General features: G+C 29.2%; 2 protein-coding genes and 1 pseudogene across 8 annotated transcripts in view; 2 read left to right on the top strand and 1 right to left on the bottom strand.

Moving 5' to 3' along the window:
* Positions 1-24,732, bottom strand: part of LOC111624462 (mitogen-activated protein kinase kinase kinase 7-interacting protein 3 homolog) — a 96,839-nt gene that overhangs the window by 35,703 nt on the left and 36,404 nt on the right. For 4 of the 7 annotated variants that reach the window (XM_023367297.1, XM_023367303.1, XM_023367298.1 and 1 more), the window contains one exon: positions 7,868-7,924. The gene's annotated coding sequence lies outside the window, so the exon portion shown is untranslated. Of the gene's footprint in view, positions 1-4,075; positions 4,211-7,867; positions 7,925-9,363; positions 9,509-22,445; positions 22,872-24,732 lie in introns of those variants that run through there. The other 3 variants (XM_023367299.1, XM_023367300.1, XM_023367302.1) reach the window with 3 other exon arrangements.
* Positions 13,221-14,236, top strand: LOC111624465 (annotated as a pseudogene).
* Positions 16,518-17,261, top strand: LOC111624459. The gene has a single exon (XM_023367294.1). The coding sequence runs from the start codon at positions 16,518-16,520 to the stop codon at positions 17,259-17,261; it is 744 nt and encodes a 247-aa protein (XP_023223062.1).

Here is a 24,732-nt window from a genome sequence, read left to right as displayed (position 1 = left end):
AATTAATCTGTCCTTACTCTCACATATCCCCTTAACTTCTATACTTATACATCTCATCCATCACCACCACCACCACCTCATTTCTGTTTCTATTTTTCTTTCCATATATTCTTCCAATTTCCTCAACAATTTTCATTGAAATCATCACTTTTCTAAACTCTTTCTTCAATCTACTAAGCTCTATTTCCAATCCTCTTCTTCACAGCAATAACTATATATTGTCCTAAACAGATTGTATACTGCTGCTAATTTATATTTTGTTGGTTCCAAAGAATATTGATGAGTCAAAAACTGATTGAATGTTTCTATACACTCTAGTAATTACTTTTTCCTTAAATTATATGGACCTAAGTATGGAAATTATCTCCTCCTCATCTCTTCTCTCAACTTCTAAAATTAGTTCCATGTCATTTTGTTAATAACCTTGAAAAATTTGTCTATCTTATCATTCTTTCAAACAATTTAATAGTCTTCCATATATCTATTGACGTACATAATATTTTCTTCAAACCTCTGAATCATGTCATTTTCTCCAACCTGCAACACTAATTCAGTTTTAAAATGTATTGATCAAAGAAAACTGTTTAATTTTAAAGATAATTTATTTACTTCATTAAAGATGAGAAGAGAAAATTTTCCAAAAACATTTCAGCAGAATAAAATGATTGACTCTTTAATTAAAGATTTGTTGTGGTAGTGTTGATGGGAGGATAACAATCTATTGTTATTTTTATTACATTTTGTTTGACATTAAAATTGAGACATAAAAAGTAAATTCTCCTCGGAAAACTGGAGTTTCTAACGTCATGTTTATCAATACATACACTACAATTTATTATAGTAAGTGTTAATGTTAAGAATTAGCATCATAATTTCATGAGAATAACCTGCATTATTGTACTGTATATCTTGTGGAAAATTGCAAGGGTAAAAATAATTCATATAACCTGCCCCACCTTATACCACAAGCTTCAGGCAGCCATTGAAAGAAAGATAATTACTGTCATGCAGTTTAGAAGTTGTCATATCAAGCATTAAAATATTGCTTTTTGTGTTTCATGTCTATTAAGCCATTGTAGTTTATATATATATATATATAACAACCAAGCCCAAATATTCTGTAATAGTCATATTAATTTCTGGATTACTTAGACTATAATGCAGCTAACTATTAATAGTTAACACAAATAATTTTTTTCTGAAAGTAGGTGGTTAGACCACTATCTTAACTTATACTAATGATAAGGTTGATTGTAACCTCTTTGGTTATGCATATAATATCCAGCAGATAGAAAAAGCATTAAATTTTTAACATGGGAAAATCCTTTACCAAAAATTTTTGAAAAACAGAAGCAGATAGGATTCTAATGCTATTTGATTCTATTTAATTCCTCTATTAATGTATGGTTCAGAACTTTGAAAATAAAAATTTATTAAATTAAAAAATTAAATCTTAATTTATCAAAATGAATCAAGTACACTGTAGTTAAAAACTTGGTGTCATTTCTCACAAATGTATGAGCAGTTACAGTATTTGTCAGTCCAGTGGGTTGGTTGCCTGTCAATGACCAATTGTATAGTGTGAATCAAATTTAACTCATGACTGGAATTTAAAGTTGACTTATAATCTGCATTTCCTTTCAAATACAGGTTATCTGCACAATATTATGGTAATATGATCTACTAGAGAAACCCCTGTAGATTCTCACAAGTTTTTTTTCTTTTAAATTTATAGAAATCAATTCATGTTTATTAAGTTTACACTTCACAATATTTCAGATTTGATTACTGCTTACTTAAAGTTTAAAATAAACTAGGCCTGTAACTTTTGAAAAACATTAACTGTATTTTTCTATTTATATTTATCTCATAAAAATCTGAGTAATTTGTTATGTATAAACTGGTTTGCTAGATTAAATTAAGATTCTAAAACCAGCAAATAGGACAGCTTCAGAATAAAAATATACTGTTAGACTTTAACAATTAACTAACAAGTACAGTACATTATTATTATTAATATAAAATACTTATAAATTATTTGTTATTTAAAGCAGTTGGACAGTACATAAAATTTTAAAATAAATTTTAAAAAATTATAGTAATGAATTTAAGAAAAAATAAGATTTAACATTAAAACTGCATTTTTTTTAAAAATCAGATTGATTATAAAGTAATTTTAAGTAAAAATTTCTAACATTTCTTATTCAAACATATTATTTTATTGATGTCTTTTGTTTAATTAAACAAACATTTAGTGATTTTAGATGTAATATTTATTATACAACTCCAAAGAATGAATGATTGTTTGGGCCTTGCTAAATATTTAGATCTTGGTTTTGATTTAACCAAGGCCCAGACAATCATTCATTCTTTGGAATTGTCAATCTAAATATAAGTAATATTTATTTTTCAAATTTATCATTGGTTAAATTATGTCAATGTTGATGTTTAATAAATTAAAGATTGTCTCCATATTGTAGACAGTTCTGTTTAAATAGGAAATAGTTATTAAATTCAATCAATTACATCTTTAATAGAATTAACTGTTTATTCTTTGCTGTTCCTGGATCTATTACTTAATGTAATAAATAATAACACCCTAGAACTAAAAGCATTTTATCACATAAAACAGTAATTAACCAATTGTTAAAATTAATTAACAAAATTCAATAATCATTTCTCAGTAAAAAAAATATCAAGAGAATGTTTTTGAAGATAATTTATTACAAAGATTTGATTAATAAGTAAGGTTACTACTACCACAGCATTCTACAAAGTGTAGGACAGAAACACAATCATCACTACTTAATCAGTAGCCATGGGTGTCTAAGTCTGTATTAGCAGAATCCCTCATTCCATACAAAACAGTGATCAAATGTTTGGTGTTGGAAAGTTATGTATGTTGTGTGTCTGTCAAAATTCATGGAGGTTCTTGATTTGGTAATGTATTGTAAAACCTTACTAATACTCAAGAAACAGATTTGCAGAATAAAATCAGAAAAAAATATCTTGCATTACATTAATGCAGTAAAAAAACATTTAAGAATCCGAAGTTACAATTATTCTGCACCCTCCTTACAGCCCAAATATTGTATCACCAGACTTCTAATTGTTCCCAAAACTAAAAAAGGTGTTGAAAGATAAATGCTTTTCATCACATACTGAAGTTCAAATTGTGTAGGAATATATCAAGAAAAAATAAAAAAGCTTTTTGCACAAAAATGCATCACTAAATGGTGATTATGTTCAAAAGTGAATGAGTATTTATGTCTAAAATAAACCATTTTTACTACTATTTTAAACTGGTCATATTACTCTCTCTTCTTAAACTAATTTTGATAAATGTAGACTTTATCATCTTGATTTATATAAATGTTTGATTTGTAACTTTTTCTTTTTAAAGAATATTTATATTTTAAAATACAATAAATTATTTTTTAAAGATTTAATAATTTAATTACTGATATTTTAACTTAAATGAAAGTGTCTTATTTATTTATGATTTTAAAATGTAATTTAAATTAATGAACTGATGACTAATAACCATTTATAAAGTTCAATTTGTTTTCTTCAGACTTTGTTCCATCGTCTTATATTGAAGATATGAAATATTGTAAAATACTTCAGATAATTTATCTAACAAAGTTCAAACAAACTGATAAAACATCAAATATACAATTTGAATTTTACTGATCAGGATATACTTTGAAATTAAATGAAATATCATAAATATATTAAAGATAAGAAATTTTTAAATCTTTTAATGAATTTATAATTTTTTTAGAAGAATTATATATATATTTTTTGTAAAATTCAAGTTTGACCATTTCTTTTGAAAATATAATTATTGTCGTCACTAATGTTTTAGTAAAATTAAATTTTTTTCTTTTATATTAGAATCAAATTTAATTATATTGTGTAGAAAATAGCTTTCAAGTTTAATGATAAAGACTGAAAATGAGAGAGGAAAAGTTTTAATAGTTAAAACTTTTTTCTTCATTCTAGTTTTTACACAATAAAAACAAATTTGTTTAATGTAATAAATAAAACTAAACAAACTAAGAATAATATTTACTTTTAATTTCTTTATTCGGATAATTGTCACAATATCAGGATAACTTTAAAAATTGTTTTAATTCATGTATCATATAACATCAAAAAATTTGGAAACCATAAATTTTTAATAAGTTATTAATGAGTATAACAGCTCTTTAAACTTTTGTATTTGTTTTTTTAAATAAAAACTTTTCTGTAATAAAAAAAAATCAATAATGAGATATAAAATGTATATAATATATTATACATAATAAAATGAGGAATACTTTAACATTGTAGAATAAAAATTAATTTGTATTATATGAAAAAGTAAATGGGCATCTTTCTTTGTTACAAGATTTGAATACTTTGCTTTGGCATAAACAAACACTTTTCTCTACAAGTTGTATGATGATGTCCACTAAAACAAATATTTGACAATACAAAAGATAATCATAACAAAGCAGATATGATAAAATTTGTTTTCACAGTTTCAAATTATCAAATTTGTCTTTCAGAGAATTATGTTAAATTTTTAAAAATATTTTAAAATTACTTTCATAAATTTGATATGTTTTAATTAAAAAAATTAATATAATAAGTTTATATTAAAAAAATTAAGATTTAAATATGTATGATCAAAGCAGTCAAGGTTATAAAAGCTATACTTAGTTTTATAGTTTTATTTTTCTGTAATAAGAAAAAGTTTTTAGTTAAAATTTTTTAAGAAAATAGTTTATATTAATGTTTATTATTATTTTAAAAATTTCAAAAATCAAAATAATAAATTATTCTATAACTAACACAATGTTCTACATTTATTATTTGATGATAATTTTTAACTATCTTTTCATTAGTTCTGTAAGAATTAGATATTATCTTTATGAATCTATCATACAAGAAAAACTACTTTTTAAAAGAAAGTCATCTTTATTATTTTCAACAGAGATGCATTTTGGGCTATGCCCCCATTGATCTGTACATAAACTAAATAAATATATAAAAAACACAGCACAGTAATTCTTAAAAAATTAATAAAATAATTTTAAAATATTGTAAACATCAATCAACTTATAAAACAATATTGTACAATTTTCATTATTGATCAATACAATCCTCTACTGAAAACAGAAAAATAAATCTCCAAAACATTTTACATTAATAAATATGTTTATGATAATATGTCAATTATCAACATACACAAAATGTAATTTAAGAATTACAAAATAGAGATTGGTTAATTTTCTAACTATTACCAAATATTGAAGAATTGAATTAGTTTGGTCTAACTGTGATTTTGTTTCCAAATAATCAATGATTTAATTTATAATTTAACTAGCAGATGAACTCGGTGAGATTGAGATTGCTCAGGCAAAAAATAACAGCAAAGATTAAGATTATTTCTTACTTTTAACCCTTATAATATTTGATATATATAATTTGATATTATAATATATAATATGATAATTTGATATTTGATATTAAGATTATTTCTTACTTTTAACCCTTATAGTATTTGATATTTACAAAGGTTATGTTATAGTATTTGATTTATATAACGAACATTAGAGTTTGGTTATTTCAACCTACTATTGTCACATTTATTGCAATACTTGAATGGTATGAAATGGCACAAATTCAATGGTCAGATAGATAGGAATTTATAATAATATCTGAAAAATTGAAGATATATTTTCTTTTCTAATGTTAACTCTAAGAAACTAAACCATTCATGGCTAAATATCAAATGGTAATCTGCCAACCACATTTTGCAACAAACAGGCCAAATATTTGAACTTGGCACCCTCAAAAACCACTTACAAGGTTACCAGTGAACACAAAATATGATGTATTATGTAATTTTCCTATTTGAATATCATCATACTGTTGGTCCGATAGAAAGAAGGGACTGTTGCAGAAAGGGATTGAATTAATTCAACCAAAAGTAGTCGTTGACTTCCTTCCTCCTAGAAGAGAGGATGGTCAACGACTACTAATTAATATCAGACTACTATTAATAATTGAAAAGTAATCCGTGTTAGACAGGTTGTGATGGCCCTGCATGTGATTGAAGTTGCTAACATTAATATCCGAAAAAATTCATATAAAACTTGTTTAAATAAAAATATATTGTACAAATGCTATAACAAAGTGTTTTAAATTTTGGTGGTAAATTATATAAACAATGTGGGAAGTATATTCTCATAAATATTGCATTTATAGAAAAATTATTGATCTATAAATTCTGTCATCCTGTCGGACCTGCCTTCCTTCCTTAAACTTGAGAAAGGAGTTAGATAGATGAAAGTCAAGACCAGATGAGGAAAGCTTATGGCAGAAGGCCCAGATTAACTATACACAAACTTCCAGTTTGGAACGAAAGTAAACATTACTTCAATTCAAAATTCCCCCAAATGGAGTTAGACAGATGACTGACAACTCTATTGATAACAGGAAAAGTATAATGTACAGGGGCAAAACACTACTATACTCAACACAGGCAAGTCTTATGTGCTACCCATTGCAATAATGGTCTAATGGTGTATCTATTTCACACTATATCATATTGCAGTAATTCAGTGAATATAATAATATATTTTTTTAAATTAGAATCAATGTGGGTAAATATAAAACATTCCAAAAAATGGAAAAATATGAGACAGTTGTGAAATTTGACTTAATCTATATCTGATCCGTCCTGCACTAATACAAAATAAAGTTTATTTAGTGCTTTTTAATATAGTCATTTATTTTCATTCAGAAAAGTTATATGGTTTCATTGAGTCTTTTTCATTTTTAAGAAACACTACAAAAATAGGCACAAAAACTTTTCTGTGAGTTCAATTAACTTTAGCTCTTTATATGTCTGCAAAAGACATGGATATTTAATTAGACATTTGTATGTAGTATATAAACACAGCTTTCAGCTGCTAGTTGTTTTCATTGCATATATCATCTTTTGTCTGAGTTTTGTACATTTCAAAATAAGATTAAAAAAAAAATGCAACACACCAGATTTTATTCATCAAATCATTAATTTGCATGAAACTTTTTTACTTTATACTTTAGTTTGCTGTATCATAGTAAAAATATTTGTTATTATANCTCAACATTTCTCATACATAAAAAAAAAAAAAAAAAAAAATGAATATTCCATTAGATTTTAACATCATCTGTACACCTTGTTGTTATATTTCTCTTTGTAAAATACCGATCTTAACAAATGTTACAAAAGTTTTGAAAATTGTCTCATATTTACCCACATTAACCCTATATCCTTTAAATGCAGACAGAAATTAATTGATATATAAAAATCCAATCAATAATTTGGGATGGGATATATGACATGATCTAATTTAGTAGTATTTGAACGTAACTGCTGAGTTTCATAGCAATTGGTTGAACAACCTAGGAGTTTGTAGCGAACAAACAAACATCCTCATTTATATACATAGATTAGTGCCTTTTTAAAGTTTTATAACAACAGGTTATATTATTTAAAATATATGTTAGAGTTTGCCCATGATTTGTTTCTTCTAGTATCAATGTAGAACATTAATCAGTAATATTGAAATTAAATTATTCTATATCAAATTTTTTTACACTATGTACTTCAGTATTGTAAAAATTATTGTTTAAAATAAATTTAAACAATTATTTGAGAAAATTAAAAGTAGCTATTGGGTTAAGCCTCAGTAGATTTTTCCATAGAAAATAATTATTTTATAATTGTGTAAAAATCAAAAATATATTAAGAAATATTGTAACAGTTACAGATATTTACTGTATCAACTTAAATCTTTTTTGTCATGCTATTAGAAATTATACTTACTATTGTTTTAATAGGGACAACTGCCCCTTTCCTAGTAATAGCTTATTTTGCCATTCTCTGAAAAAAAAAAAAAAAAAAGATTGAAATTAAAAAATTATTTATTATTAAAAATAAAATTTAAAAAATTAAAAAGTATTATCAAAGTATTCTACTATTCTAAATAAATACAAAAAATGATCATCATTGTTAATGGCACAATAAATAGTAATTCAAGTAATATATGAGTAGAAAAGAAACTTAAATGAAAAATAATTTAACAGAATTAAAATTTCATGTTTATTTATCTTTCTTTTTAATTATTTTATTACAAAATAATAGAATATTAATCAAAATAGTCACTAATCTGTAAAATTTGTAACAAATATGAATTAATTTCATCAGTGCAATTCTGCAAAATAATTTACAATTTCAAATGAAAATAGTTTATTCTTAGTATCAATCAATCATAACATCTCTATTTCATTAAAGTTTTAAACTTTTTTATAAACTTTATTTCAGGATTAGATGAGATTTCTTTATAAATCTCAACATTGGTAACTTGTATTTATTTTGTTCATAACAATGACTATTCTGATGTGAAAAAAATTAATTCTATAAATCACTATCAGCCTACCAACTCTTTTTTATTTATAGCTATCAGAAAGATTTTAAATAAATTAAGTAATTTAGAAAAAATTTTTTATTATTAATATTGATTTGAGATAGTGGCCTAACTGCCTATGTTTAACTATATTATTTGACTAGTAGCCTGATAAATCTGGTTTAGGTATTTAATTTATGGTAATGAGATAGTTGAATAGAAGTGTGGTACTAAGAATTTTTTTTTTACTAGAATGAAGAAACATTTTTTATGATGGAAAACAAGAAGTTGACCACTGATAAAGTTCAAACTGATATAGTAAACTTTGAAAAATAGGAGTATCATATGTAATCTATCAGATAAAAAAGCAGATTATGTCTCTTGTTGAACAGATATGAGTGTACTGTCCTTAAATAATTTTACTATAAACAACAAAGGACAAGTTATTACCTGATTTGTATTCAGATTTGAAATTTTTAGAAGCCAAACTATTTTTAATAAAAATAAATAAAAATGTTTTGCATCATTTTCCAGCATATAAATTTGTTTTTTCTATTCATTGGATAGTTATAAAAAAATATAGTCATTCATGCTATTAAAAATTTACAAAATGAATTTTTAACAAAATTTAATAATTATTGCCAAATAAATAATGATGATACAAGAATATTTTAAAATCCATTTAATACAAACACCAATAATATTCCAACTCATTTGTAAGTGGAAATTCTAAAATTACAGCATAATGCAAACCTAAAAATAAATTTTCAGTAAAAAATATTCAACATTTTTTTATATTAATACTTACCACAAAATTATAATGGATTAATAAACAGTATAATAAAGTACACATATATACAAGCAAAATATTTTCAGTTACAAATAATATAAAAAAAAAATTCAGTTGATGGCTTACTTCATGCTATCTTATGAATTTGTTCATCATAATTAAAACTGGATGTCTAAAAGTTTGCTCAAGAACTACAATCTCAAAATTTGTATTAAGAAAGGATAAATGCAATAACATTTTTCTGACTAAAATGTGAAATAACTGTACAATTTTATATTAAGTAATATTTTTGTTTCTAGTTAATTAATCTTTACATTGAAGTAACTACAATGTAAAAGCTTAGTTTTATCATCTATCTAAATAAAATAATAAAGAGAATCTAATTAAAATTAAACAATATTCTTTTTTCCAGCTCTGGCAGCCTTTTATAATTTAAATAAATATCTTTGGTCTACTTCAAAATAAAACCATTAATGTGGTATTGTGGCCAATGGATTCCAAAGGTTGATGAACCTTTCTTTTGAAAAATGTTCCAAAGCAATTTTTCTTTTATACTTTCATTATAAAGGAAATTAAATTAGAGAAAACCGTACTTGAAGGAAATAATAAAAATAAGTTGATGACCACAAAATTCTACTAGATATACAGGCATCCCCCTACTTAAATGGATGTAATCTATTCCTGAAAAACAAATCTGTGGGAAAATATTAACCAGAGGACTATTTCTCCTTATTTTGAATGGGAAAAAGTAAGATGCATTACATAAACCCAAAATTCCCAAGTAATTTCCAAAACCTAACCAAAACAAAATAAATTACATCTATATGCAAGTACAGAACTATCACACTGGGATGTAAAATGTTTAAATTATGTTCTGATCACCAAACAGTAAGTTGTTAAACAGTTGTAGGAATATGAATAGTATCTGCATTCTGTGTCATAAACATTACATTATTTATTATACAGTAGAGAAATAATACACAGAAATAAAGGAATTTGTTAGAAAAAAGTTGGGATAAAAGTTTACAATAAATACAAGTAATAAATTGCAACACACATCTATAAATTTCTGTTTTACAAAATATTGGTATAATATGACCCTGTGATGCCTCTATCAGCATCAGCAACATTTGAAATGCACTCTCTTTACAGACTCTCAGTACATTTTTTTGGTGGCTTTGACATTCTACCAATTGTATTTGGAATGCAACTTATTTCATGCATCATTTTGTTAAAAAATACTACATATCAAAATCACAAGAAAATGCACAATCAATAAAAAGTGTGCACATCTCAATATTGCCAATACTGAAACAGATATCACAATAACATATATTTATAAATATAATTTTCCTTATAAAAATGTCAGCCAAAAAAATGTAATACAGGAAATCCATGTTAGTTCAGAATTCGAGGGACAAAATAATAGCAACTTCACATTATCTGAGATTTACCTTTATCTGTATAATACGTCAAATGTCATGTAACTGATGTAATTTATTAAGTGAACAGAATATGGTGACATGTACAGAACACTATTTTCATTAATTAAAAATTATANCAACAAAAGGTTACAATAAGTTTCTCAACTCTCAGGAAACAGTTTACTCAAGATAAAATTTGCTACATTTTAACAGGCTTGAAACTCTGATATAATTTCCTTAAAAACTGTATATTTTGTTTTATATTTAAAATTACTATTTTTATTTAAATTATTTCTGAAGTTGTTACCAAAAATACAATGTTTTTAATTTGAAGCGATCTGCTCTATTGATTTCACTAAACTATATTTAAATTTTTCTTGCTGTTTTGTTTTCAAAAGATGGTTTAAATTTTTGAATCTTGAAAATCTGTGTGACTAGTGCCTATACTTGTTGAAGTAGAAACTACACTTTTTTTTTAACATGAAAATTCAGTATATCTACAATTTGTGATCGATTAGATAAAAAGTTCCCAAAGTGGTCAATATTGATCCCCTAGGGTCAATAGTTTCAATAAAAAAATTTGGGGATCGACGACAGTAAAAATAGATTCCCTTACTACTGCTATTTGTTTGTTACTTCAAAAAAATCTATGAATCCAACAGGTACCTAATTAAAACACATTACATACCAAACTTGCAAACGAAAAGATAAAATGAAGAGCTGCTTTTCGCTAGAACTTTAGAAACTGACAACAAAAGTGAATTGATTTTTAATTTAATGGGGCTATTTTTCAACATAAAGGCAATTCCATTGACAAATATAATATCTGCTGCAACAGATGGAGCACCAGCTGTGGTTGGGCATTATTGTGGTTTCATACCATGCTTCCCCAAAAGAGTCACACGTAAGAATGCAGGAAAATACATGTAGCACAAACAAGTCTGTGCATTGTCTTATCGAATGTATCAAAGCTAGTGCAGACATGAAAAAACCGCTGCATGTCCCCACTTGCTTGCAGTGGGACGAGACAATATTTGATACTAGCAGAATCTATCAGCCTTGTAAGGTCATGCTTTCATAAAATACTATAAATTGGTTCAATTGATGTGACAAAATGTACTTATTTGTGATTTGAACTTTGAATATAATTATTTATTGAGGAGTAGCACTACGAAAAATAAAATCAGAGGACACAGTTTATTTATTCGGATTTCAACAAAAATCTTCTGTTTCAAGTACATACTTTTTTTTATCACAGAGTCTGTCAAAATTGTTAATAAAAGTTATTATTTCTTCAGATAATAATATGACCGAACCAAAAAAGAAACACAGACAGTACTGTTTGGATTATTTGAAGCTAGGATTTGTTCTGTTATTATCAAACAAACATTTACCAATGTGCCTCATATGCAAAAAAGTCTTTAGCAACAATGCTATGAAACCATCAAAACTATCAGATCACTTGAACAGAATTCACCCTGACAAAAAAGAAAAAGATTTATCATACTTTCAATTACTTAAAGATAAAATTCTGACGAGAACTACAATAGATAATATGTTTGTATCATCATCAAAACAAAATGATGATGGATTAAGGGCATCATATAACATATCCTTACTAATCGCGAAGTCTGATGAGCCACACACTATAGGGAAGAAACTGATTCTAATGGCTGTCGCAGAGGTACTGTACTCCACAAACCTGCACAATATGTTATAAAAAGGGATTCCTTTGAGCAATAACACATTTCAAAGACATATTGACGAAATCAGTTGCAACATGGAAAACTGTTTGTGTAATCATTTGCAAAAAACTTTTCTTCCTCCAATTGAACAAGTCCACATTACTTGGCAATGAAGCTTTGTTGATGGCATACATTTGCTTTATTCAAGATCAGGAAATGCATGAAGAGCTGCTTTTCGCTAGAACTTTAGAAACTGACAACAAAAGTGAATTGATTTTTAATTTAATGGAGCTATTTTTCAAGATAAAGGCAATTCCATTGACAAATATAATATCTGCTGCAATAGATAGAGCACCAGCTATGGTTGGGCGTTATTGTGGTTTCATACCGTGCTTCCCCGAAAATAAGACAGTGTCTTATATTAATTTTTGCTACAAAAAAGGCGCTAGGTCTTATTTTCAGGGAATGTCTTATTTTTTCCATGAAGAAGAATCCACATTTAGTATTGAACAAAAAAATTCCCAAGTCGAACTTAGACGAGAGTGAAGTATATCCGGTTGTGTCGAACTGTCGCTTTTTTATAGCGCCGACATCGGGCTCGACGACCAATTAGTGCTTACTGAACCATAGCACTATGCAAATGTCATGTGACGTGATTCTCGGCCGACCAATTAGCCATCACCAGCCATAACATTATGCAAATCTGTGATTCCCAAGCCATAGTTTTATGCAAATCATGCCGTGTGGCGTGATTGTCTGCTGACCAATCAGTCGCTGTACTTTCAAAAAGCCAACAGCCACTTTCAACCATCTGTCGATGACCGTTATGAGTAAAAAAACTTTGCTAGGTCTTACTTTTGGGGGAGGCCTTATATTTAGCAATTCAGCAAAACCTATGGTAGATCTTATTTTCAGAGGATGTCTTATTTTCGGGGAAACACGGTAAGTTACTTGAAACAACATGTACCTGAAGTGCTTGCAGTTCACTGCATAATCCATAGGCAACATTTAGTAGCCAAGAACCTTAGCAACAAATTGTATCAATCGCTTCAGTTTGTTATAACAGCTGTGAACAAAATTTGAAGTAACACTTTGAACATTAGACTGTTCGCTCAATTATGCAAGGAAAGCAACAAAGATTTCTATTGATTGGTTCTTCATACTGAAGTTTGCTGGCTTTCAAAACGTTTGGAATAGTGCAAAAAAATCTCACCAATCTGTTTTAGAGTTTTTAGAATTATTCCAGTTTGAAGAAAATTTATTTAAGAATAAAACAGATATTGCAGATATTGCTTATTTAACAGACTTATTTGGCAAATTTAATAATGTTAATTTACAACTGCAAGGAGATAATTTGAATCTCATCAAAGCAAAATCGGTCATATCGGCTTTTGTTGCCAGATTAATGTTTTTTAAATAAAATATTGCAAGATCTGAGCTTTCACAGTTCCTCAACTTATTTAAGATAGGCACAATCCAAGAAAAAACCATCTTGCAGTATGTCAACGACTGGAGGCTCTACACTTAGAATATCTTCAAACCTAGGTTTTAAATCTATCATTGGAAATACCAGACTGGATGATAAAGCCATAAACTACTAGTACAGAACCAAATAAAATTTTGCAAGATGAGCTGTTAACCATCAGCATGAATGAGGATCTCAAGGTACTGTACAATTCAAAACAGGGTTATCAAAATTTTTGGCTGCAACAAGATATTCCACTTCTCTATGGCCCGGCTCTATGGACTGTTGTACAAAAGTTTTTGCTGGCATTTCTATCATCATATTTGGTAGAGAAAGACTTTGTAGTTTTAAACCTGCTTCAGAACAGACATTAATTACATATCGCTAGAGCAATTTGCTTATAGCTTCTGAGTTCTCTGATTGTTGTTCTGATACTTCTTGACTAACTGCTTAAACGATTTCATCATCTGTTAACACCTCATTCTCTACAATATTGTTAACAAGCCACTTATTAATGTCTCTTTGAATTCCACTGTTTCAAATTACTAAGCAGAGCAATGATCTGTCATATCTTTAGTGTATGGCTCTTTGTCTAGATTGCAGTTTAATTTTTAACATCAGATTATAGTTTTCTCCATGACCTTACAAGCATTGATAAAAGCATTTCCTGAAAAGCATATGCTAACATGCAAATCAACATCCTTGATATTAGTTTTCTTATGGTCTTCATTGAATTCTATTTCTTCATTGACAGTCTTTTCAAGAATTTCTGAATGGCATTTTATTCTGTAATGCTTTTTCGGATACTAAATATATAAGTAAGTTACTTCATTAATAAAAAAGCTGATTGTCCAAAATTATGTTGAGTATAAAACCAGAATGGATGGAGATTTGGTTGTGATAAGCTGCTATCAAATGTGCTCTTACATTCTTCTGTGATTTTGTGCGTAATTCAAGTACAAGTTTGTAGTTTTTGTGAATTTTGGACGTCGGAAAACTGGATACACAAGATTATATCAAGTAGGACCCATCTTGATAAAAATTTTTCAAAAATAGCTATTTTCCACCCGAACCATTTTTCCAAAATTGGAGTGCCGTTTAACCGAAATTTGCTACAGCATCATTACTGCCTTAGTTTTGTGACTTGTGTTACAAAATTTCGTGGTTATAGGTACATTTTTAGACATTTTATCACTATTTTTTCATGTTACTTCTGGTTGGTCATCAAACTCAAATTGCGGGCTTCCGGTCTGATATTTTGGAAAGATACCTGGGTACTTCTTTCTACCCCCTTTTAGTAAGCTAAGTTGAAATTTTTATTAAAATCGATCCACTAGTTTTTGATTTATGGCCATTCTCGTATGCATTCCAAAATCAACATTTCAACTTTTCTTAAGTTGTTATGGTAACAGTCATTGAGCTTTTGCTCTGAACATTATAGGTTAATTACTGGAAATTGGCTATTTCTTAATTAATTATTAATATAAATATAGACCGTTATATATTTCTGAAATCGGCTCTTCATAAGGATTTTATTTACATCATTTATAATATTATTGGACTATTAGAGTCTATATAGTGAATTATTAACTTTCTTCTACAATGACTTCACATATTGAGGAGTTCTTGGATAAATCTAATAAAACTTTAGACAAAATTAAAAGATATGCAGCTGACAACCCTAAAGGGCATTTTAGCACAAAATAGCATGTTAATTTTATAACTGATCAATTTACAAATATGATTAGGCTTGCTGAAAAGGCATTACTGAATGTTGGACTCATTGTTTACTTCGATGGAAAAATGTAACGATACACAACAAATGATAATAAAGAAACTTGATGACGTTGAGCACAAGGTCTCTCATCATGTTCTCCCTGCACCTTTGTACAGTTCAGTGGTAAAACAGGGAAGGCAATTGCAGGAACAACACGAGGTTGTCACATCTGCTTCATCAAGAGAAGTTTTACTGGCATACAGTAAAAATAAAGAAAATAATAATAGCGATGCCGTGAGAAAATTAATGCAGACCAAGATAAGATCATCTGATTTACATATTGGGATTGACAATCTATGCAAGATAAGTGGATGGGGGAATCACTATGGAGCGAGGTGGCTGTGATGATGCCGCAAAACTAGAGGAAAGCATTAAAGAAAATATCCCAGATCTTATTACATGCAAACCCAAGAAAAGATTACCTCACATGGTGCTATTCTCTGTCCATACGGACATTCCTAGGGAGGACCTTCCTCATCAAATCTATATTCAAAATAAATTGATAGAACAAACATACACTGAAGAGGAATTTCTTAAGCAATTCTGCATCAAATTTCAGCTGGGGAAAAAAGAGACTACATATAAGAATTGGGTGGTGGAGGTGTCCCCTCTTCTATGGAAGTCACTCTTGAAATTAGGTAAGATAAATATAGAATGGTTGCGCTGCAGGATAGCGGACTTTAGTCTGGTCCTGCAGTGTTATAAATGCTGCCAGTTTAACCATTCCGCGAAAGACTGTCTGCAGTCTGTATATATGTGCAGTCAATGTATGAAGGACCACCCTTACAAAGATTGTCCACATAAAAAAGAGGATCCCATATGTTGTAATTGCCATCAAGATAAAACAAAAAATTGCAAGCACAATGCTCGAGATAGTACATGTCGAGTATATCAGCAAATTAAATCTCTTATTTTTCTAAGAACTGATTATGGATCGGGAGAGTAAGATTTATTTAAGTATTCTGCAGTGCAATTTAGAAAGAAGTATCTCGGCTACTTCTTTGCTCAGTAAGCAGTTAAAATATTATGATTTGGCACTGATACAAGAACCATATTGTCGTAAAAACATTCCATCATGCCTCCCCACCTTCTGCCCTATCCTTAAAGGAACAAATCAATTCCCTTGGGCCAATACCCTCATGCCGATTACTAGTTTATCAATACTTTATCATGAGAAATATAGTAATGAAAATATCATTGTCTCAGAGATTATGATTCAAGAAGAAAGAATCATTATTCTGAACGTTTATTTCCTGGGAGGAGTTGACACTAAAAGTTTTATCGATGATTTACAAAGAATAGTCGAAGCTTTTCAAGAGATTCATATAATTATGGCAGGGGATTTCAATGCACATTCCCCTGCTTGGAGAGGGGATAATTTGGACAGACAGGGCCATCTTCTTGAAGAATTCTTGGCATATAATGATCTGTTGATCCTGAATAATCCCTTTTCACCCCCCACATTTAATTCTGCAAGAGGTAGCTCATGGATTGACATGGCTTTTTGTAGTGCTGGTTACTATACTAGGATTGAAAACTGGAGGGTACTTCCTGATGAAACATTAAGTGACCATGATTACATTGCCTTTGACCTAACTGGTACTGAGGATAATCACACCTTGATCTCTACTCCTCAATGTAAGTATGCTCTAAATAGGGCTGCCTGGACATAAATGAAGGAATTTCTCAAGAACAACCTTACTTTTAGCTATTTGGAAGATCCCGTGGATTCTAGAAATCAAATTGACATTAACATAGAACTTATTTCAAATGCTTGTGAGACTTTTATTCCAAAAAAGGTTGTGACTAGGAAAAGCGTCCCATGGTGGACAGCAGAGCTGAGCAATTTACGAAGAACAACAAAAAGATTAAGGAAAATTTATCAAAGATATAGAGATTTTAATGCAAGAAATCAGCATAAAGAAAACTACCTTGCTAGCCAGAGAATTTATAAAAATACAATCAAGGAGGAAAAAATGCACAGTTGGTGCAACTTTTGTACAAGAACCTCAACTAACCCATGGGGTTATTTGACAAAAATGTGTTGTAATAAACTTCGTAAGACAAAGATTATAACTGATTGCAACTTTGAAAATGAACCTCCTTCGTTAATTCAGGCAATGACCACGCAACTAGATATTTACTGCCCTGAAGATGGCCCTTCTTCTGATTCAGAGTGGCAACATCAGACTCGACTGGAACAGGATATACTGGAGGATACTAAGGATATTCAACCTTTTACAGATAGAGAGATTGATAGAGCTTTCCTGACAATGGGAAAACAAAGCCCCAGGCTTGGATGAAATTACAACGGAAATAGCCATCAATCTTTGGAACCTGATTCCACATCATTTTATAAATTTATTTAATAACTGTTTACGACATGCCATTTTTCCTAGGGCCTGGAAACAAGCAAGAGTCGTCTCCATACCCAAGCGGGGATCAGCTGACTCTAGACCTATTTCACTGTTACCAATTTTGGGTAAAGTACTTGAAAAACTCATTACTGTCAGATTAACTTGGTACATAGAAAACTCAAGTAAATTCAGTGATATACAATATGGTTTTCGTCCTCAGAGATCAGCTGAGGACACTATAGATAACACAGTCCAGAATATTTATCGTATCCTACAAGAAAATAAATATGTCCTAGGGGTCAGCCTTGACATATCAAAGGCATTTCATAGTGCCTGGTGGCCCCTAGTGACTCAGCAACTACGAAGAATCAGCTGCCCCCGTAATTTGTTAAAACTCCTGCTTGATTACTTTAAGAATAGAAAGGCAATTTTCCAATACAGTCAAACATGAGGTACACAAGGACATCTCAAGAGGTTGTCCGCAGGGGTCTGGTTTGTGGACCCCTGCTTTGGAATATTATGTTTGATTCTTTCCTGAGGGAAGACTTTGGCCAAACTCATTGTACCGCTTATGCAGACGATGCATTGCTGCTTCTTGGTGGAAGATCAAGAGCAGATCTTGAAAATAGGGGTAATTTAATGTTGGCCTGTATATATGAATGGGGAATAAAACAAACTTCATTTTAACACAACCAAAACAAAGGCTATTGTATTTAATAAACCTAGAAAAGGCAACCTTTACTCAAGACCTCCTTTACTGAAGATGAATGGTAAAACCATAATACTATAATAAATATAATACTAGTAACACTAAAATATCTAGGTGTTATACTGGATTTCAGACTTTCCTGGAAAAAACATATCAAATATGTAACAAATCAAACCAGCCTCATTATACAAGCATTCTCACAAGTGGCCAAAAAAAGATTGGGGGATTTCATCCAAAGCTCTCTCCACTGTTTATGACAGTATCTTTCTCCCAGTTACCACATATGGATGCGGTACTTGGGGATGCACAGTAAATAAAGTACATACAAAGAGAAAGTTAGTATCCTCTCAAAGACGTACACTCCTTTTATTGACAAAAGCCTTCCATACCACAAGTAATAATAGTCTCCAAGTAATTGCACCTAAGTTACCTATTGATATAGAAATTTTGTGTAAGAAGAAAATACAACAACTTAAATGGGGAGATTCAATCCAAGCAGGATCAATAACAATAACACCTGATGAATGTGAACAATTTTATCCTTTTTGTAACACTGTATCCCCAGATATTCCCACTTTGAATATACTTGACCATTATTCAAATTCGGATATCACTGTATTTACAGATGGTTCTAAAATTTATGGTAAAGTGGGAAGTAGCTTTGTGGTTTTCGACAAACAATTAGAGATACACAATCAGGTTTATTGTCTCCATACGAACTGTACTGTTTTCCAATCAGAACTTTTGGCGATTCAAAAGGCCATTGATTGGGTTAATGATAATTTATCACATTATGATATTCAAATCTACACAGATTCACTCTCTGCCCTTAATGTTATCTGTAGCACTAAGCTTCATCCTTTGGCAGTGAAAATAAGAAATTCAATCAGAAACTCAACATGTAATATCAGTATTTCTTGGGTTAGATCCTATCAGGGACTCACAGGCAATGAGAGGGCTGACTCTCTTGCAAAGGCTGCAGCACTAAACTCCACAATTCCTTTTTCCTATGATAAAATCAGTCATATCACTTTGCGACGCTTATTATGGGAGGAAGCTATTAACCATTGGCAACATTGTTGGAATGATAGTAACGAAAGTATCACGTTTCAATTTGTCCCTGACTTAAAAAGCTTCTTTAAAATAAAATGGTTTACTCCTGATCTGAAAATAATTGATTTGTAAATAACTCAATTATTTACAAATCACGAAAAATTTGCTGCATACCTTGCCAGATTTTTAAACAGAACATCAGATCAGTGCCCAACCTGTATTATTGCAGATGGATCTCAAAACTACATTTTTGATTTGTGATGACTGAAATAGAAAGAACTGAACTGTGGCTCCTCTTGCAGGAATTGAACATAGCTTGGCCGTGCCACCTCTCAAACATCTGGACCAACCAAGAGATATTCTCTGCCTTTAAAAGACTTGCAAAAAAGATCAATCAGATCACAAGCAACTAATTTACTGCTAACACTGACTTTGACTTAAAGACTGTCTACTTATCGTGTTAGCTTTGTAATTACTATTTCACACGTGCAATTTATTGTTGTATGAATACATTGTTTTTTCTTGTTATAGTGTTATTAATTTTATTTAATTGTAAGTTTTGTGCATTTTATCCACAATTACAAGGTTCTGTATGGAATCTACATTGTATTTACTGCGGTTTATTAACATTATTCTGTATTTGTTTTTTCTGTATGTAGTCCTGTGGAACTGATGTATAATGCGAGTACTTAGTCTTATTTAGATGTAATATTACTTAATTTTATCTCACTTTGATTTCGTGGATTTTATCTATTATCTTGCAGTTCTGCATGGAATCTACAACGTACTCACTGCTGTCTGCTTATGTTTTTCTGTATTCATTTTCTTCTACTTGTAATTTTGTGGATTTGATGTCATGCAAATACTTTGTTTTACTAAAGTATAGTATAATTTAATTTTATTTAATTATAATTTTNAGTTCAGAATTCGAGGGACAAAATAATAGCAACTTCACATTATCTGAGATTTACCTTTATCTGTATAATACGTCAAATGTCATGTAACTGATGTAATTTATTAAGTGAACAGAATATGGTGACATGTACAGAACACTATTTTCATTAATTAAAAATTATAATAATATAAATGTGAAAGTAAACAGCAGGTGTCTGGTGAGAACCTCACAGGTTGCCAGATAGATTTTATAAAAGTAAAGCAGAATGCCTCAAAAATGTAGGCCATTATTTTTAAAGTGGCTCAAAAAATAGTAAGTCATCCAAATGTATTAGCCTAAACCTCAAGCCTTACAAATATTTCAATCTACTACTTGTAGCCCAATCTTGCAATCTCAAAACCCATATTTTATGTTTGTTTTATGAGATAAGTGAAAAAAAGGATAGTCTATAGGTAAGGTGACATCCAAAAATGGGTTACTGTAAAAGCAAAGCTATACTGACCAGATTAGAGCTGTTCTTGGTCTATTGTTCTCTTATAGAATGGAGACACTTCAATCTAAACAAAACAATTAACATATGCATATCACAGTTCGGACGAAATTTTCATTTCGAATTACGAAGTAAATCTATTTCGAACTAACCGAATTCCTTAACAAACAACTCTCTATATCCCCGGTTGAGACAAAAATACGGTTACGAACAAATGGGATTTCAAACTATCCAAGTTCGATTTAATGAGTCTTTCCTGTATAAAGAGATACATGTGGTCTAGGAAGTTAGTGTATTAAAAGTCAATAATGTTCTTCCAAGAAAGCATTAACTGGAAAGATAAAAGTTGGCATACACATCAAATAACATTTAAAAATTTTATAATATTAAAGTCAGATATATAATTTTAATTATACGAATTTAAAATATATATATATTTTAAATTCGTATATTTTAATTAAAATTAAAACGAAAATTTATCATTTTTATTTTATTTAACCAAAATAATAATTCTTGAAATTCTCAAAGTTAAAATATTCCATTAATGGATACTACAGAATAAACTAAACTAGTTTAAATATACGCCCGATCATTTATTAATGAAAGATATTTTGGTAAAAATATACACAAGAGAATTTTTAGCACTTAAAATAAAACAAAATTATTCTTAACCATTAACGAAAAAATAAAACGTCTATGACGTTGGCTCATTCATAATTACGTCACGAGACTGACGTTCGAGATGAGAATAGTACTGATAAATTGCCTGTTTCTACTGTCACCAAATGGAAAAACAATGTATAAAACGGAGTTTATATTAACACAGAGTCTACCTGTACATTAATGTTTACATTAAAAAAAAAAGCTACTTATATATTTTATAAATATGTCCGACATCAACCTGTTACTGGAAACGGATGTATAATTTTACGAATGTAAGGTTAAGTTTTAAAAGACTAACAGATCGACCTGAATGTGTGTAAGGTCGTGTATTCTGCTAAAGAAGAAGCACTTTTACCAGAAATAGCAGCGTAACTTCAAGGCAGCAAAGTATTTTAAGAAAGCCCATATGCTATCATCGAACGACAAAATACTTTATGGAGGATTTTTTTCCGATAAATCTATAAAATTAGAATGATTACGTAGCCTTAGTAAAAAGGTCAGCGACCTTGATAACGAATTACCTCATTACCACACAAACCTAATAGTCGGTATGTGTCACTCCACTTGGATTGAGTTCCGAAATGTTTTCTCCTCTCAACACCTGATCTTCGAATTTATTTTCAGATGGTGTTTTTAAATATAATGTGTAAAAAAAACAATAATTTAAACTATTAACGATATTAGACCTACGATCAATCGAAATATCCAAATAACGCACGGCCTCGAAGAGTAACGAAAAGCAGCTTAATAGTGATGATCGATCACGTCGTCAGATTTTCCAGCTGCGGAATTTCCTTTTCGCAGTCGACCGCGTATACACAGACTTTCCTTTTTTTTAAATTAACTTGTTTGAGGGGGAAAAACTACGCCGGAACTTGTTCATTCAATGCTATTTTAATCGGTTAAAAAAAAAATAATAATAATAAAAGTTTTTGTAATATTTAAAAGCGAAAGATGAGTAACTGCTCGTATATTTTTAAATCGACGATGCGATTATCGATGCCGGTTAAACTATTCCGTGGGCTTTTGTTAATAAAATTATATTATGAAACACTTTAAAACTTAGGCGTTAAAGTGGGCGGCTGGCGAAATTTGAAAACTATTGCAACTAGCGAGGCCAACTAAATTTAGCAAATCAGCAGTGAACTTTACCTAAAAAGTATCTAAATATTATAAATGGAATTTAATCTCATTAAATTTGATTTCCGATTAAAATATTAAGCGATTATATATTTAATAAATGATGATGAATTTTTAAATAAATTCTTTGTTGTTTTCGAATCGATTATATGTTAAAATACGACCCCAGAATTTTTATAGATAATTTCAGGGTTGTATAAATACACAGCTATTTCAAGGAAAAAAGTATTGTGCAACATTTCCTTTTATGACAATAGAAATGATGCTTATACATTTTCAACATTTTATATCATAAAAGAATCCTTTCTGTATTAAATATATCATAGTCATTTTTTCACAGTTGGTTTTATTTGATTAGAGAAGTAAATAAATATTTCAATTTATTCTAAAAAAAACTGCTACATTTTAATAATTTTATATAACTGGAAGAAATACAAAGACTAACGCAAAATGCCAAAAATACTTTCCATCCTCCCACATCCTATATGAACTTCTCGATGAGATAAATTAGTAAACAGTGATGGAAACATTTATCTATTTTTGCAAAAAAGACATTTAAAATTATCGTAATTAATCAATCACAACTTACAAATTTCCTATAAACATATATGATTGATTGGCAAAATTTTTGTCATTTTAACACGTTATTAACTGTGTAACTTATCAGCAAAATATATTAACTTCTGTACACAGATACTATAATCCAATTTCGTTATATAAATTATAATTTAATTCAATTTTAATATCAATCAACAGATTTTATTATTACTTAAAACAACAAACTACTGGCATTAAGCGTCTCTATTTAGAATAAAAAAATATATCATGTCCTAAATATATACTTAAGCAGAAGCCAAAAGCAAACACTACTTTAACTAGCTATTTCTTTTGCATCTATGTTAATTTCCGAATTACTTTACTCCTAACAAGACATTTCTTTCTTTACATATTGATAATCTACTATTTAATATTTAAATTAGTGAATTTGATTCATAAGAAATAATATAAAAAAATTAGACAATTTCAAGCTAAGAAAAACTGACTGTCATTAAAAGAAATTTTTAAACCTTGGTTTAATATTAGCGGTTATATTTACCGTTGGTGGTTTTAGCGTATGAAAATTTGCCTAATAATCATAAAATTTCAAAAACTGATAAAAATTCTTTTTTGAAACGATTAATTAATACGTTTTGTTATAAATCCTCTACGAGGAAATGCAGAAAAATATATTGTGACATTGAATTTATATTAAAATTTTCCTTTAAATAAATCTTAATTAAAAATTAAGTATAAAATGTCGAATTTATAAACGAAGTTCTTAAAATTAAACTTCTAAATTCGCTGCACAAATACAAAGTACAATCAATTAAAACAATCTATTAATTGAGTACAAGGTGTTTTCAATAGGTACTGTAACGTTCTCTTTGCTTGGCTAATAATTTTCCTGTCAATATACATATTTTCTCCCAATACAGTCCCCAATTGGTGGTTGAGAAAAACATGAATTGTAATTAGAGGATTTGATCCCGGGATCTCGAAAATCGGGATCCCGGGATCCCGACCACTTTTCAGTCCCAAAATTTTCGGGATTAAGTTTTCCTAATCCCGGGATTTTCGGGATTGACATCATTTTAAAAAAATTGCAAAATAGACTGCATGAAGCGAAACGTTCAGTGCCAGTGCTTTTAACAGAATTGCTTGCCTATCATTTTAATATAAAATACAAGAAATTTTATTCCAAGCAAGCAGCAGAAATTAACCAAGCGGGCTTGCGATGCTTGCTTGGAATAAAACTTCTTGTATTTTCAACTAAAATGATAGGCAAGCAGTTCTCACT

Source organism: Centruroides sculpturatus, unplaced genomic scaffold (genome assembly GCF_000671375.1).
Source record: "Centruroides sculpturatus isolate CEXI.00-Female unplaced genomic scaffold, Cexi_2.0 scaffold286, whole genome shotgun sequence".
Classification (NCBI taxonomy): Eukaryota; Metazoa; Arthropoda; class Arachnida; order Scorpiones; family Buthidae; genus Centruroides; species Centruroides sculpturatus.
Note: the sequence above shows the minus strand (reverse complement) of the source record. Positions and strands in the feature narration are given on the sequence as shown.

What these genes read in the sequence shown, in the direction of transcription:
- LOC111624459 (XM_023367294.1), top strand. Translation starts at nt 16,518, where the DNA reads ATGGATCGGGAGAGTAAGATTTATTTAAGTATTCTGCAGTGCAATTTA.